This window comes from Bufo gargarizans, chromosome 3 (genome assembly GCF_014858855.1).
Source record: "Bufo gargarizans isolate SCDJY-AF-19 chromosome 3, ASM1485885v1, whole genome shotgun sequence".
NCBI lineage: Eukaryota > Metazoa > Chordata > Amphibia > Anura > Bufonidae > Bufo > Bufo gargarizans.
In genome coordinates, this window is record NC_058082.1 from 596,901,638 (window position 1) to 596,919,529 (window position 17,892).

At 47.0% G+C, this 17,892-nt stretch overlaps 2 protein-coding genes across 2 annotated transcripts in view; both read left to right on the plus strand.

Annotated features, from left to right (window-relative positions):
• Window positions 1-1,047: 1,047 nt before the first annotated feature.
• Window positions 1,048-17,892, plus strand: part of MRPS6 (mitochondrial ribosomal protein S6) — a 56,824-nt gene continuing 39,979 nt past the window's right edge. The window contains exon 1 of the mRNA XM_044284460.1: window positions 1,048-1,167. The gene's annotated coding sequence lies outside the window, so the exon portion shown is untranslated. The remainder of the gene's footprint in view (window positions 1,168-17,892) is intronic.
• On the plus strand, window positions 1,125-16,703 carry SLC5A3 (solute carrier family 5 member 3). The gene is made up of 2 exons (XM_044284459.1): window positions 1,125-1,254; window positions 14,247-16,703. The coding sequence occupies exon 2, from the start codon at window positions 14,457-14,459 to the stop codon at window positions 16,596-16,598; it is 2,142 nt and encodes a 713-aa protein (XP_044140394.1). The 5' UTR covers window positions 1,125-1,254; window positions 14,247-14,456; the 3' UTR covers window positions 16,599-16,703.

Sequence of the window (17,892 nt, forward strand, 5' to 3'; positions counted from 1 at the left end):
TACAGTGCGTAGTAGCTGTATACAGGTGTACAGTGCGTAGTAGCTGTATACAGGTGTACAGTGCGTAGTAGCTGTGTACAGGTGTACAGTGTGTAGTAGCTGTATACAGGTGTACAGTGCGTAGTAGCTGTATACAGGTGTACAGTGCGTAGTAGCTGTATACAGGTGTACAGTGTGTAGTAGCTGTGTACAGGTGTACAGTGTGTAGTAGCTGTATACAGGTGTACAGTGTGTAGTAGCTGTGTACAGGTGTACAGTGTGTAGTAGCTGTATACAGGTGTACAGTGTGTAGTAGCTGTATACAGGTGTACAGTGCGTAGTAGCTGTGTACAGGTGTACAGTGTGTAGTAGCTGTATACAGGTGTACAGTGTGTAGTAGCTGTGTACAGGTGTACAGTGTGTAGTAGCTGTATACAGGTGTACAGTGTGTAGTAGCTGTATACAGGTGTACAGTGTGTAGTAGCTGTATACAGGTGTACAGTGTGTAGTAGCTGTGTACAGGTGTACAGTGTGTAGTAGCTGTATACAGGTGTACAGTGCGTAGTAGCTGTGTACAGGTGTACAGTGTGTAGTAGCTGTATACAGGTGTACAGTGCGTAGTAGCTGTATACAGGTGTACAGTGTGTGTAGTAGCTGTATACAGGTGTACAGTACAGTCTGTGTAGTAGCTGTATAAAGGTGTACATTCTGTGTAGTAGCTGTATACAGGTGTACAGTGTGTAGTAGCTGTATACAGGTGTACAGTGTGTAGTAGCTGTGTACAGGTGTACAGTGTGTAGTAGCTGTATACAGGTGTACAGTGTGTAGTAGCTGTGTACAGGTGTACAGTGTGTAGTAGCTGTATACAGGTGTACAGTGCGTAGTAGCTGTATACAGGTGTACAGTGTATACGCTGTATACAGGTGTACAGTGCGTAGTAGCTGTGTACAGGTTTGACAGGAGGGGTGTGGCCTCGGGCAGAGGGCGGCCCCTGGGCGGGAGGAAGAGGCGCGCCTGGGAGGAGGTGGCCGGCTGCTGTGCTCTGTCTGCCGTGTGGCTCGGTCGTCCGTTCACTTGTGTCTGAGCCGGAGCTTCCCTGAGCAGACCCAGACCGGAGCCGCCGCTCCGCCGCCGCCAGCGTCCATGCCCAGATACCAGATGGCTCTGATCCTGAAGGCCATGCAGAGGGTGAGTGCCCTTGTCCGCTTCCTGTGTCCTCCTGCAGGGACACGTGCTCAGTCCTGATTGGCACGGCCGGGCCCCTGGGCTCCAAGTGTAAGTATCCAGGGGCCCGGGAGAGGAGCCCACTGTAGATATTGACAGTGAGGGGGGCATCTGCGCACAGGCGCCCGGAGCCCGGAGCCATGCCCTTCACTGAGTCAGGCAGCCCTCCCTCCATTCATTCTGTATTGTAGTGCACAGGACTACTACTCTAACCATAGCCTGCTGAACTGTGCACAGGACTACTACTCTAACCATAGCCTGCTGAACTGTGCACAGGACTACTACTCTAACCATAGCCTGCTGAACTGTGCACAGGACTACTACTCTAACCATAGCCTGCTGAACTGAGCACAGGACTACTACTCCCATATCAAAAATACAAGTCTGGAGTAATATGCACCGTACAACTTCAGATACAGTACAGGACGGTGTATCTGATGGGGGTAATATGCCCAGTGCTGCTCCTCCTGTATATAATATACCCAGCGCTGCTCCTCCTGTATATAATATATAATATGCCCAGCGCTGCTCCTCCTGTATATAATATGCCCAGCGCTGCTCCTCCTGTATATAATATGCCCAGCGCTGCTCCTCCTGTATATAATATGCCCAGTGCTGCTCCTCCTGTATATAATATATAATATGCCCAGCGCTGCTCCTCCTGTATATAATATGCCCAGCGCTGCTCCTCCTGTAGATAACATGCCCAGCGCTGCTCCTCCTGTAGATAACATGCCCAGCGCTGCTCCTCCTGTATATAATATGCCCAGCGCTGCTCCTCCTGTATATAATATGCCCAGCGCTGCTCCTCCTGTATATAATATGCCCAGCGCTGCTCCTCCTGTAGATAACATGCCCAGCGCTGCTCCTCCTGTATATAATATGCCCAGCGCTGCTCCTCCTGTATATAATATGCCCAGCGCTGCTCCTCCTGTATATAATATGCCCAGCGCTGCTCCTCCTGTATATAATATATAATATGCCAGCGCTGCTCCTCCTGTATATAATATGCCCAGTGCTGCTCCTCCTGTATATAATATGCCCAGTGCTGCTCCTCCTGTATATAATATGCCCAGCGCTGCTCCTCCTGTATATAATATATAATATATAATATGCCCAGCGCTGCTCCTCCTGTATATAATATATAATATGCCAGCGCTGCTCCTCCTGTATATAATATGCCCAGCGCTGCTCCTCCTGTATATAATATATAATATGCCCAGTGCTGCTCCTCCTGTATATAATATATAATATGCCCAGTGCTGCTCCTCCTGTATATAATATGCCCAGCGCTGCTCCTCCTGTATATAATATATAATATGTATGCCCAGCGCTGCTCCCCCTGTATATAATATATAATATGCCCAGCGCTGCTCCCCCTGTATATAATATGCCCAGCGCTGCTCCTCCTGTATATAATATAATATGCCCAGTGCTGCTCCTCCTGTATATAATATGCCCAGTGCTGCTCCTCCTCTATATAATATGCCCAGCGCTGCTCCTCCTGTATATAATATGCCCAGCGCTGCTCCTCCTGTATATAATATATAATATGCCCAGCGCTGCTCCTCCTGTATATAATATATAATATGCCCAGCGCTGCTCCTCCTGTAGATAATATGCCCAGCGCTGCTCCTCCTGTAGATAACATGCCCAGCGCTGCTCCTCCTGTAGATAACATGCCCAGCGCTGCTCCTCCTGTAGATAACATGCCCAGCGCTGCTCCTCCTGTAGATAACATGCCCAGCGCTGCTCCTCCTGTAGATAACATGCCCAGCGCTGCTCCTCCTGTAGATAACATGCCCAGCGCTGCTCCTCCTGTAGATAACATGCCCAGCGCTGCTCCTCCTGTAGATAACATGCCCAGCGCTGCTCCTCCTGTAGATAACATGCCCAGCGCTGCTCCTCCTGTAGATAACATGCCCAGCGCTGCTCCTCCTGTAGATAACATGCCAGCGCTGCTCCTCCTGTAGATAACATGCCCAGCGCTGCTCCTCCTGTAGATAACATGCCCAGCGCTGCTCCTCCTGTAGATAACATGCCCAGCGCTGCTCCTCCTGTAGATAACATGCCCAGCGCTGCTCCTCCTGTAGATAACATGCCCAGCGCTGCTCCTCCTGTAGATAACATGCCCAGCGCTGCTCCTCCTGTAGATAACATGCCCAGCGCTGCTCCTCCTGTAGATAACATGCCCAGCGCTGCTCCTCCTGTAGATAAACATGCCCAGCGCTGCTCCTCCTGTAGATAACATGCCCAGCGCTGCTCCTCCTGTAGATAACATGCCCAGCGCTGCTCCTCCTGTAGATAACATGGCCCAGCGCTGCTCCTCCTGTAGATAACATGCCCAGCGCTGCTCCTCCTGTAGATAACATGCCCCGCGCTGCTCCTCCTGTAGATAACATGCCCAGCGCTGCTCCTCCTGTAGATAACATGCCCAGCGCTGCTCCTCCTGTAGATAACATGCCCAGCGCTGCTCCTCCGGTAGATAACATGCCCAGCGCTTTCCTCCTGTAGATAACATGCCCAGCGCTGCTCCTCCTGTAGATAACATGACCCAGCGCTGCTCCTCCTGTAGATACATGCCCATCGCTGCTCCTCCTGTAGATAACATGCCCAGCGCTGCTCCTCCTGTAGATAACATGCCCAGCGCTGCTCCTCCTGTAGATAACATGCCCAGCGCTGCTCCTCCTGTAGAACATGCCCAGCGCTGCTCCTCCTGTAGATAACATGCCCAGCGCTGCTCCTCCTGTAGATAACATGCCCAGCGCTGCTCCTCCTGTAGATACATGCCCAGCGCTGCTCCTCCTGTAGATAACATGCCCAGCGCTGCTCCTCCTGTAGATAACTGCCCAGCGCTGCTCCTCCTGTAGATAACATGCCCAGCGCTGCTCCTCCTGTAGATAACATGCCCAGCGCTGCTCCTCCTGTAGATAACATGCCCAGCGCTGCTCCTCCTGTAGATAACATGCCCAGCGCTGCTCCTCCTGTAGATAACATGCCCAGCGCTGCTCCTCCTGTAGATAACATGCCCAGCGCTGCTCCTCCTGTAGATAACATGCCCAGCGCTGCTCCTCCTGTAGATAACATGCCCAGCGCTGCTCCTCCTGTAGATAACATGCCCAGCGCTGCTCCTCCTGTAGATTAACATGCCCAGCGCTGCTCCTCCTGTAGATAACATGCCCAGCGCTGCTCCTCCTGTAGATAACATGCCCAGCGCTGCTCCTCCTGTAGATAACATGCCCAGCGCTGCTCCTCCTGTAGATAACATGCCCAGCGCTGCTCCTCCTGTAGATAACATGCCCAGCGCTGCTCCTCCTGTAGATAACATGCCCAGCGCTGCTCCTCCTGTAGATAACATGCCCAGCGCTGCTCCTCCTGTAGATAACATGCCCAGCGCTGCTCCTCCTGTAGATAACATGCCCAGCGCTGCTCCTCCTGTAGATAACATGCCCAGCGCTGCTCCTCCTGTAGATAACATGCCCAGCGCTGCTCCTCCTGTAGATAACATGCCCAGCGCTGCTCCTCCTGTAGATAACATGCCCAGCGCTGCTCCTCTGTAGATAACATGCCCAGCGCTGCTCCTCCTGTAGATAACATGCCCAGCGCTGCTCCTCCTGTAGATAACATGCCCAGCGCTGCTCCTCCTGTAGATAACATGCCCAGCGCTGCTCCTCCTGTAGATAAATGCCCAGCGCTGCTCCTCCTGTAGATAACATGCCCAGCGCTGCTCCTCCTGTAGATAACATGCCCAGCGCTGCTCCTCCTGTAGATAACATGCCCAGCGCTGCTCCTCCTGTAGATAACATGCCCAGCGCTGCTCCTCCTGTAGATAACATGCCCAGCGCTGCTCCTCCTGTAGATAACATGCCCAGCGCTGCTCCTCCTGTAGATAACATGCCCAGCGCTGCTCCTCCTGTAGATAACATGCCCAGCGCTGCTCCTCCTGTAGATAATGCCCAGCGCTGCTCCTCCTGTAGATAACATGCCCAGCGCTGCTCCTCCTGTAGATAACATGCCCAGCGCTGCTCCTCCTGTAGATAACATGCCCAGCGCTGCTCCTCCTGTAGATACATGCCCAGCGCTGCTCCTCCTGTAGATAACATGCCCAGCGCTGCTCCTCCTGTAGATAACATGCCCAGCGCTGCTCCTCCTGTAGATAACATGCCCAGCGCTGCTCCTCCTGTAGATAACATGCCCAGCGCTGCTCCTCCTGTAGATAACATGCCCAGCGCTGCTCCTCCTGTAGATAACATGCCCAGCGCTGCTCCTCCTGTAGATAACATGCCCAGACGCTGCTCCTCCTGTAGATAACATGCCCAGCGCTGCTCCTCCTGTAGATAACATGCCCAGCGCTGCTCCTCCTGTAGATAACATGCCCAGCGCTGCTCCCTCCTGTAGATAACATGCCCAGCACGCTGCTCCTCCTGTAGATAACATGCCCAGCGCTGCTCCTCCTGTAGATAACATGCCCAGCGCTGCTCCTCCTGTAGATAACTGCCCAGCGCTGCTCTCCTGTAGTAACATGCCCAGCGCTGCTCCTCCTGTAGATAACATGCCCAGCGCTGCTCCTACCTGTAGATAACATGCCACAGCGCTGCCTCCTCCGTAGATAACATGCCCAGCTGCTGCTCCTCCTGTAGATACATGCCCAGCGCTGCTCCTCCTGTAGAATAACTATGCCCCAGCGCTGCTCCTCCTGTAGATAACATGCCCAGCGCTGCTCCTCCTGTAGATAACATGCCAGCGCTGCTCCTCCTGTAGATAACATGCCCAGCGCTGCTCCTCCTGTAGATAACATGCCCAGCGCTGCTCCTCCTGTAGATAACATGCCCAGCGCTGCTCCTCCTGTAGATAACATGCCCAGCGCTGCTCCTCCTGTAGATAACATGCCCAGCGCTGCTCCTCCTGTAGATAACATGCCCAGCGCTGCTCCTCCTGTAGATAACATGCCCAGCGCTGCTCCTCCTGTAGATAACATGCCCAGCGCTGCTCCTCCTGTAGATAACATGCCCAGCGCTGCTCCTCCTGTAGATAACATGCCCAGCGCTGCTCCTCCTGTAGATAACATGCCCAGCCCTGCGCCCTCTGCTTCTCCTGTAGATAACATGACCAGCCCTGCTCCCTCTGCTTCTCCTGTAGATAACATGACCAGCCCTGCTCCCTCTGCTTCTCCTGTAGATAACTGACCAGCCCTGCCCCTCTGCTTCTCCTGTAGATAACATGACCAGCCCTGCTCCCTCTGCTTCTCCTGTAGATAACATGACCAGCGCTGCTCCCTCTGCTCCTCCTTTTCACGGGCAGTATTGCATCCGGAAGCAAGTACGGTGCGATGCGTTTTTCACTGAAGGTTGCACGTTGTTTGTAAGCCTTCAGTTTTTTATCAAAGCGCGTGAAAAACGCATCAAAGCGCATTGCACACGAGCTGAAAAAACGGACTGAACTTGCTTGCAAAGTGGTGCGAGTTTCCCTGAACACATCTGGAGCCAATCCGCCACGCTCCTGTGAAAGAGGCCTCATCAGACTGATACGGATTCAGCTACCAGTGTTATGAGCTGTCAGTTCAGCAATAAGAGGTAATGTCCAGTGGACAGAGCAGCTGTCAGGAGCTCACCGATGAGGGCTACACGTCCAGTGGACAGAGCAGCTGTCAGGAGCTCACAGATGAGGGCTACACGTCCAGTGGGCAGAGCAGCTGTCAGGAGCTCACAGATGAGGGCTACACGTCCAGTGGAGAGAGCAGCTGTCAGGAGCTCACAGATGAGGGCTACACGTCCAGTGGGCAGAGCAGCTGTCAGGAGCTCACAGATGAGGGCTACACGTCCAGTGGGCAGAGCAGCTGTCAGGAGCTCACAGATGAGGGCTACACGTCCAGTTGGCAGAGCAGCTGTCAGAAGCTCACCGATGAGGGCTACACGTCCAGTGGGCAGAGCAGCTGTCAGAAGCTCACCGATGAGGGCCAAACGTCCAGTGGACAGAGCAGCTGTCAGGAGCTCACAGAAGAGGGCTACACGTCCAGTGGACAGAGCAGCTGTCAGGAGCTCACAGATGAGGGCTACACGTCCAGTGGGCAGAGCAGCTGTCAGGAGCTCACAGATGAGGGCTACACGTCCAGTGGCAGAGCAGCTGTCAGGAGCTCACAGAGGAGGGCTACACGTCCAGTGGGCAGAGCAGCTGTCAGGAGCTCACAGATGAGGGCTACACGTCCAGTGGGCAGAGCAGCTGTCAGGAGCTCACAGATGAGGGCCACACGTCCAGTGGGCAGAGCAGCTGTCAGGAGCTCACCGATGAGAAGGAACAGTCTACAGATGGAGGGGAACTGAAAGCTTTAGAAGAAAAACTGCTGAAATGTTTTAATAAAGATTAATTGGAAAAATGATTTATAGCTGGAAATACCGTAAGTAGGACGTAGTAATAGAAAAAATGGCCAAAGTGCCTATGGAATGGTGCAGTATGCACAGTACTACTACCCTTTCTAGTAATTACTGGGGTTCTGTGTAGTATGCATAGCACTTATTCCCTATGTAGTATTTACTGTATCTTTTGTAGCATACACACTACTACTTCCCTATATAGTAATTACTAGGGTCTCGTCTTTATTGTATATAGTAACTAGGGTCTGTTACAGTATGCACAGTACTACTTCCCTTTCTAGCAATTACTGGGGTCTGGTGTTATATGCACAGTACTACTAATAGTATTTACCGGGTCTGGTGTAGTATACTACTTCTTTTTAGTAGGGTACTACAGGAGCCAGTTGCAGTATGCACAGTACTACTTCTCTCTAGTAGGATATTACAGGAGCCAGTTGCAGTATGCACAGTACTACTCTCTGTAGTAGGGTTCTACAGGAGCCAGTTGCAGTATGCACAGTACTACTTCTTTCTGTAGTAGGGTATAACAGGAGCCAGGTACAGTATGCACAGTACTACTTCTCTGTAGTAGGGTATTACAGGAGCCAGTTGCAGTATGCACAGTACTACTCTCTGTAGTAGGATATTACAGGAGCCAGTTGCAGTATGCACAGTACTACTCTCTGTAGTAGGGTATTACAGGAGCCAGTTGCAGTATGCACAGTACTACTTCTCTCTGTAGTAGGGTACTACAGGAGCCAGTTGCAGTATGCACAGTACTGCTTCTCTCTGTAGTAGGGTATTACAGGAGCCAGTTGCAGTATGCACAGTACTGCTTCTCTCTGTAGTAGGGTATTACAGGAGCCAGTTGCAGTATGCACAGTACTGCTTCTCTCTGTAGTAGGGTATTACAGGAGCCAGTTGCAGTATGCACAGTACTACTTCTCTCTGTAGTAGGGTATTACAGGAGCCAGTTGCAGTATGCACAGTACTACTTCTCTCTGTAGTAGGGTACTACAGGAGCCAGTTGCAGTACGCACAGTTACTACTTCTCTCTGTAGTAGGGTATTACAGGAGCCAGTTGCAGTATGCACAGTACTGCTTCTCTCTGTAGTAGGGTATTACAGGAGCCAGTTGCAGTATGCACAGTACTGCTTCTCTCTGTAGTAGGGTATTACAGGAGCCATTTGCAGTATGCACAGTACTACTTCTCTCTAGTAGGATATTACAGGAGCCAGTTGCAGTATGCACAGTACTACTTCTCTCTAGTAGGATATTACAGGAGCCAGTTGCAGTATGCACAGTACTACTTCTCTCTAGTAGGATATTACAGGAGCCAGTTGCAGTATGCACAGTACTACTTCTCTCTAGTAGGATATTACAGGAGCCAGTTGCAGTATGCACAGTACTACTCTCTGTAGTAGGGTATTACAGGAGCCAGTTGCAGTATGCACAGTACTACTTCTCTCTAGTAGGATATTACAGGAGCCAGTTGCAGTATGCACAGTACTACTTCTCTCTGTAGTAGGATATTACAGGAGCCAGTTGCAGTATGCACAGTACTACTTCTCTCTGTAGTAGAGTATTACAGGAGCCAGTTGCAGTATGCACAGTACTACTTCTCTCTGTAGTAGAGTATTACAGGAGCCAGTTGCAGTATGCACAGTACTGCTTCTCTCTGTAGTAGGGTATTACAGGAGCCAGTTGCAGTATGCACAGTACTGCTTCTCTCTGTAGTAGGGTATTACAGGAGCCAGTTGCAGTATGCACAGTACTGCTTCTCTCTGTAGTAGGGTATTACAGGAGCCAGTTGCAGTATGCACAGTACTACTTCTCTCTGTAGTAGGGTATTACAGGAGCCAGTTGCAGTATGCACAGTACTGCTTCTCTCTGTAGTAGGGTGTTATAGGAGCCAGTTGCAATATGCACAGTACTGCTTCTCTCTGTAGTAGGGTATTACAGGAGCCAGTTGCAGTATGCACAGTACTACTTCTCTCTGTAGTAGGGTATTACAGGAGCCAGTTGCAGTATGCACAGTACTACTTCTCTCTGTAGTAGGGTATTACAGGAGCCAGTTGCAGTATGCACAGTACTGCTTCTCTCTGTAGTAGGGTGTTATAGGAGCCAGTTGCAGTATGCACAGTACTACTTCTCTCTGTAGTAGGGTATTACAGGAGCCAGTTGCAGTATGCACAGTACTTCTCTCTGTAGTAGGGTATTACAGGAGCCAGTTGCAGTATGCACAGTACTTCTCTCTGTAGTAGGGTATTACAGGAGCCAGTTGCAGTATGCACAGTACTACTCTCTGTAGTAGGGTATTACAGGAGCCAGTTGCAGTATGCACAGTACTACTTCTCTCTGTAGTAGGGTATTGCAGGAGCCAGTTGCAGTATGCACAGTACTACTCTCTGTAGTAGGGTATTACAGGAGCCAGTTGCAGTATGCACAGTACTACTCTCTGTAGTAGGGTATTACAGGAGCCAGTTGCAGTATGCACAGTACTACTTCTCTCTGTAGTAGGGTATTGCAGGAGCCAGTTGCAGTATGCACAGTACTACTCTCTGTAGTAGGGTATTACAGGAGCCAGTTGCAGTATGCACAGTACTACTTCCTTGTCCTTATGTCCATGATGGAACAGGTGAAGCTGTTCTCAGATAAGCCGTCATACATGCACACATGCTTTCCATACCGGATACGGATTACACGTGAGGCGTTCCCATTGTGTGTGAATGTAGCCTGCTGCATGAGATCTCCCTTGTAGCAAGCCCTACAGCTGTGTAATCATGACGTGAAGCTAGCAGGTCCTTATTCACTGACAGCAATCTGAGGTCTTAAAAAAATGGTGCTGAATTAAAGCAAAACATATATAAAAAAAAGTTTCCAAATTTTCCAGTCTACCACAAATACATGTTCTAAAGCTGAAGAACCCCTTTATATGCTGGAACTTGAACCCCAAGGATGGCGGTGGAGTCGCAGTAAGTAAGTCATCGTTCACATCTCTATTTTTGGATCCTCTACTTCACCACTGGATCTCCATTGACAGCAGTGGGTTCCAGCGGTGATCCTTCAAAAATGCTTGGTTTCGGACGCAAGCAAATCGTTGCATGCATCGGTTTATGTCCAGCTAAAACCCGCCATTTATGCCAGAAATATGGCCGGACCCCACTGCAGTCAATGGAGATCTGTAGGTTAAATAGAGGATCTGGCAGGCTGCTCTGTGCCGGAACAGCCTGCCGGATACACAAAGTTGTGAACAAGGCTGAAGACTCCCAGAGGGGCATATAAGTTATCAGTATTACCGCCAATATGGGCAGTTTTGTCCATGGAGATCCATTTATATCATGGGATCTATTGCTCTGAAGGAACAGCTATTTCCTTGGAGTTACCCCCATCAAGATCTGCTCTGTGGAGCTTAGTGGTTGTCCCATCTGGACATGTATGGCATATATCGACAGGATAAATGTCCGGTAGCTGTGGGTCCATCTTGGAAATTGTTACCCTGCCGTGATTCCAAATTTTTGTAGCACCCAGTTTTTTAAAAGTATAGGCCCTAAGACTACTGGGTGACAACCAATACAGCCACCATTACTGTTCCTGCAGTCCCAAGTGTTAATTGGCAAATCTTCACAGATATGTGTAAGTAGAATTGCCCTTCAGGACTCTAGGAAAGCAAGGTGACCACCCTTGTTGGAGCTTTAATGATGATTGTCTGGGTTGTCACTCACCTATGTTTCCCAAAAACTTCTAAAAAGTTTGTGTAGAGGAACTTGACAGAAGAGGACAACTGTAAAAATAACTTTTCATAATTCACAAGTCATCTGATCTGCAATCTCAGGATATCAACATGCCTCAAAATGTTCTCATGACCAACATATGACCTCCTAGATTCCCCTAATAGCCAGTTTCTAGGGCTGTGGGGACACTGTGAATGATTGATTGAATCTTGACAAGTTGTTTTTACTAAGATTTTGGCCTGAGTTCTTGCATTCATTGATATGCCATAAATGTCCACTACGAGCAAGTCCACCTATGTTAGAAGGGTTTTCCCCACTTTACTAATACAGAGCTGGGTGACAACCTATATGACCGCCATTACTGTTCCTGCAGTCCTAAGTTTTTCTATTATAACGAAATGGCATTGCCCTTCCAGACTCTAGGAAAGCAAGGTGGGAACCCTTGTTGCAGTTTCAGTGATGGTCATTTGGGTTGTTACCCCTGTTTCCAAAAAACTGCTAAAGGGTTTGTATAGAAGAACTTGACAGACGAACGACTGAAAAGATGAGCTTCATGATTCACAAGTCATTTGATGTGCAACCTTAGGATATAAATTTACCTCCAAATGTTCATGTGACCAACAGATTTTCCTCTTGGGGCACCATGAATGTTTCACTCTTGGCAAGTTGGTTTTAATAAGAATTTGGCTGAGTTCTTGCAATCATTTCCCCTGCAGGGGAAGTTCTTAATCTTCATTTCATGTGTTGTTGTTTTTTTTTTTATAAATCCCAGAAAAGAGCTTTTACGTCAGAAGTACAGATTAGATGGCTTTAAAAATGTCCATTTTGCAGGTTTTAACATTATTACGAGCACAGGTCGTGTCTCGAGCACTATGTGGAGTGTCATTTTTAGCTATTGTTGTGCCAACTGCAGAAATTAGTTTAATCTTTTAGAGAGTTGGTGAGCTTGTACCATATTTGAGTCCACTAAAGCCCACCGATGCTCTATAAGTAGGTATTGTCCAAAGATGCCCATTTACAATTTCCTACCATCCAGACATGATGTCCATCATTGGTTGGCAGGTCCAAGAGCTATAAATGGTGATAAATTAAAAAGTACCCCAACGTTTGTAACCCATTTTTTTTATCTGTTCGATGTCTGAGTTGAACACTTGTGTAAAATATCTAACCAAACGATACCCAAAACTGCGTAGAGTGTCCATCATAGCTGAATTTGATCCAGTACCTATGGCCATTTTATGAGATGAAGGACCGTGTTTTATTTTTTTCATATGGGCACACTGGCAGTAGTGGTGAGCATTGATTGAACAAAACATACTGGCGACCTTGGTGTTTTTTGAGACCTCTTCGAGAGTAATAAGTAATATAAGTATTTTCTGTGAACATTTTGATGCTCTTCTTTTGATTGTCAGCTGTGATGGGCATAGTCTTTTCCTTGTTTGTTGATGTCTTACTTATTTGTCTCTAAGGGTTACCACTTTACCTATAGTGGTGTTCTGATCATATAAACTGCAGAACTTGTTGAAACTATATTTATAAAGGATATTCTTATTATAATGGTCCAATACCCTATGGTCTTGAGATCACTTGATCTCTGCTTGAATATGGAAGAGTTAAGTCAGACCACTGAGTTAAAAGGTTTGAGTAGAAGGGGGTGCTACTCTTGTCCATCGGCTTTGTCTAGTATTGTAACTCATCTCAAATTGGTGCTGAGTTGCAGGACCAGACACAGCCCATGGACAGGAGTGGTGCTGTTTTGGGTATAAAGCAGACCATTTTTGTATGATTCTGGAAAACCCATTTAAGATTATAGGGCGTTGGCCATGTGAAGCCTAAATTTTTATACAGTGGTCATGATTGTTTGACCATATTAAAAAACCACTGGTCCCAATAATTGTAGGATTGCACGTTGACATATTTTACACAAAGTGGACTATTGGAATCTTGCTTTAAATGGATAGGCAGGAGTAGGCAGTTACTGTAGAGGTTAGGTGCCCTTTAGGACCACCACAGGATCTGGTTAGAGCATTATTTTTTTACCAGGTAGACATTAAGAACTTCTAAAGCTATTAGTAGTGGCAAGCAGCAAGTTTCAAGTCATGGTTCAGGACGTCAGTTATTTAGCTGTCGAAAAGGAAATGTTAAATTTATAAGACATAAGTAGACTTTAACTTCTGAATAGAACTTCAGTATTGCCATCCGACACATTCTTGAACTGACCCTTTTTGTTTAGGGCATAGGTAGACTCTGGGAGGTAGACCATGCTGGTAAACCATGTGGGACCAGGCAATAAGTACTTTTATAGACAATAATGAGAACAACCCAAAAAGTTAGGTGTTGGCACATATTTTCTAGGCCACCTGGCTACTGGGAGTTGTCTGGAGTGCTGGACTTGGTTTGAGAAGATGTGATCAACCTAATTGGTTGTGCTGTATCACGCTAGCATTGAATATCTCTCCTCTCCTTCGAGAGAAAATGGTGTTTATCAATGCTACAGTGAACAGGCCCAAAAAGTTCCCCCTTCTACTAGAGTGATATTGTCCACCTAGAACTCAGGCTAATTTTGGTAATTTGTGGCCATCATAACATGTAGATATCTTATACATTGGTCGTAGATTCTCAACACCCTCATACTTGTACGCTGCCTACTATCTTTTTAGATTGTGAAGTGTAATCCATATTTTTAGATTGTCAAATGGTCACGAGCACTCGTGAAGGTGTTTGTATCTTGATGTTTTGTGTAAAGCTCACACCCATATTCTTTTCTTGTGGCTTTTGTCTGTCTGAAGTACCTTTTTCATACTTGAAATGTAATATGCTGTTAAACCTCCAGGTTCTATGTAGCTTTTTGGAAGCTTTGTTGTAATTTTTTTTTTGTTTTTATTCAATCGTCATTGTCTTTACAATGACTACCTTTTCTAATTGTGTCTCTTGTCTTTTTGTTTTTGCTGCCTTGCAGGGTTCATTGCTATAAGTCCTCCTTCCATGGTTATGTAGCCGATGGCTTTGGAAATTGACGATTTAAAAAAGTGCATGCTAAGCATCGGATATTGCCGAAACTGGCATCAGGAAAGCAAACCAAAGGACAAAGACTTGTATATTTTTTTGCTCTATTTTGACCTAAGGCACCTGTGTGGTTTTTAAAGGACTCCACTCCAATCTTCTAATCATGAGGGCTTCACTGGAAGCAGCTGATATCGCCATAGTGGCGTTGTATTTTGTATTGGTGTTATGTTTTGGATTTTTTGCCATGTGGAAATCAAACAGGAGTACAGTAAGAGGATACTTCCTGGCGGGACGTTCTATGACTTGGGCAGCTGTTGGGGCCTCCCTGTTTGTAAGCAATATCGGTAGTGAACATTTCATCGGACTATCGGGATCTGGAGCAGCGAGTGGATTTGCAGTAGGTGCTTGGGAACTGAACGCCTTGTTACTATTGCAGCTCCTCGGATGGGTCTTTATTCCAGTCTACATACGTTCTGGAGTGTATACTATGCCTGAATATTTGTCTAAACGTTTTGGAGGACATAGAATCCAAGTGTATTTTGCTATTCTTTCCCTGATTTTGTACATATTCACCAAACTATCAGTAGACTTGTATTCAGGGGCATTATTTATCCAAGAATCTCTCGGATGGAACTTGTATTTGTCGATTATTTTACTCATTGGGATAACTGCAATCCTCACGGTCACTGGGGGTCTGGTAGCTGTAATTTATACAGATACACTCCAGGCCTTTCTCATGATCATTGGGGCACTAACTTTGACCATTATAAGCTTTATAGAAATCGGTGGCTTTGAAGAAGTTAAAAGGAGGTATATGTTGGCGACACCCAATATCACCTCTGTATTGCTGACCCATAACTTTACCAATGCTAACTCATGTCATGTCTCACCAAAACCTGATGCTCTTAGAATGCTCAGAGAACCCACTGATGAAGATATCCCTTGGCCTGGATTTCTCCTGGGTCAGACTCCAGCTTCTGTATGGTATTGGTGTGCAGACCAAGTCATTGTCCAGAGAGTTTTGGCAGCCAAAAATATTTCTCATGCCAAAGGGGCAACTCTTATGGCTGGCTTTTTAAAAATTTTACCCATGTTCTTAATAGTTATTCCAGGGATGATATCCAGAATAATGTTCACGGAGGATATTGCCTGCATTAATCCCGAGCACTGCATGGAAGTCTGTGGCAGCAGGGCTGGGTGCTCAAATATTGCCTATCCACGATTGGTCATGAAAGTTCTCCCAGTGGGTTTACGTGGTCTCATGATGGCTGTTATGATCGCAGCCCTTATGAGCGACCTAGACTCCATATTTAACAGTGCAAGTACCATCTTTACCCTTGACATATACAAATTTATCCGGAAAAGTGCAACATCTCGAGAGCTTATGCTAGTAGGAAGAGTGTTTGTAGCTTTCATGGTGGTCATCAGTATTGCTTGGGTCCCAATCATTGTGGAAATGCAAGGAGGCCAAATGTACCTTTACATTCAAGAGGTGGCAGACTACTTGACACCTCCAGTAGCCGCTTTGTTTCTGCTGGGTGTATTCTGGAAGCGCTGCAATGAACAAGGGGCATTTTATGGTGGCATAGTAGGATTTGTGCTTGGAGCCACCCGTCTTGTATTGGCGTTTGTTTATCGTGTCCCAGAGTGCAACCTACCAGACAATCGTCCTGCTTTCATCAAAAATATCCACTATATGTATATCGCAACTGCTCTGTTTTGGATTACTGGGACTATTGCTGTCATAGTCAGCCTTTTGACGCCTCCTCCAAATAAAGAACAAATCAGAACCACTACTTTTTGGGCACTAAAAAACAAGTCCATCAAAGAAGAACCACATGATGAGAATTCCTACAAGGAACATGATAAAAATGCCACCCCTTCCACCGATGCCAAAAAAGTGCTTCCGAATGGCAAGTCTGAGGACTATGTTAAGAATATCCAAACAGAGGACGTAAACCTTCTGATGACCTACAAAGATGACTCAAACCCTCTAGGTTCCTTAAGTGTCTCGGAAGCCGAGACTCCCGTGGATTGTTACTCTAACGGCCAAGCATCTCTTATGGGACAGTTGTCCCCGGAGCTGAATAATGAGGAAAAAATAAGATGTTCAAAGTTTCTTGACTGGTTCTGTGGGTATAAAAGCGCCAATGCCAATAAAAAAGCCATAAAAGAGGAGGTGGACGATGAGGCTGTTTGCTTAAAAATGTTGGAAGAGAACCCGATTGTCAAGCGAGTTCTTAACACTGGACTGGTTTGTGTTTGCTCTGTAGGGGTGTTTATGTTCATTTACTTCTCATTGTAAGGCCTCTTGCACATGACCGTATGTATTTTGCGGTCCGCAGAAAACGGATCCACAAAAATACGGATGACATCCGTGTGCATTTCATATTTTACGGAACAGCTGGCCCTTGATAGAACAGTCCTGTCCTTGTCCGTAATGCGGACAATAATAGGACATGTTCTATTTTTTTGCAGAACGGACATAGTCCTACGGAAACGGAGTGCACATGGAGTAACTTCAGTTTTTTTGTGGACCCATTGAAGTGAATGGATCCACAAAAAAAAAAAATGGAACGGACACGAAAAGAAAATATGTTCGTGTGCAAGAGGCCTAAGTGTAAAATGTACTTTTCACAGGGCGAAGCGAGCAATCCCTAACTAATTGCCTTTTGAAGGACGGAATGAACGGTGGCCTGTTCCAATGCGTTGTTTACTCTGCTTTTAGACAGATCTGTAGTGACAAAACTGAGCTTGTGTACATGTGAAATATCTTAAATGAGTATCCCAGCCTAAAACATTTATTACCTTTCCACTGAATAATGGTCTTTTTACACGGGCAGCCCCCCTGTCCGTGATGTGCTCTGATCAGAATGTTGATCAGCGCTCCTTTAGCTCCATTTGCATGGATCTATTACTTGTATGTGAGCGAACGATCTTTAATGCTGTCGCTCGATCACATACCGTTTCACTATTGTCGGCAGCACGTCCCCTGATGGATGCAGTCGGCGAAAAATTAGCACTTACACGTTTCATCTGTGGACATGTCCACATGGGACAATAGTCGGGATTGAATGCTCATTCGGTCTGCGTACATAAACTTTAGAACAGTGATCCTCTGGGTCCTCCATACTTTCAATCAGTGAAGGTCCAGACCCCACTGATCAAACATACCCAGTGGGTCATTGATGTGTTGGACTCTGATACCCCTTTAAGGATCTGGTCCTATGCTTTTTTACCAAATATGTAATTTATTTTTTTGAATTATATTTTCTAGTAGGTGTAGAAGAAAGTAGGATTCTGAATTTGATCCTTAGGGTACTTTCACACAATCCGGACCCAAATGGATGGCATTTGTCAGACGGATCCGGATGCGGTACATGTGACAAATGCATTGAAATACATCCGGAAAAACAGATGCAGTATTTTTTTCCCCACAGATTCAAAGGTCTGCGCATGCGTGGACCGGAAGAACAGATCAGTCAATGCGGCAATTTTAATGCCGGATTCGGCACTAATACATTCCAATGGAAATGAATGCCGTATCCGGCATTCCGGCAAGTGTTCAGGATTTTTGGCCGGAGAGAAAACTGCAGCAT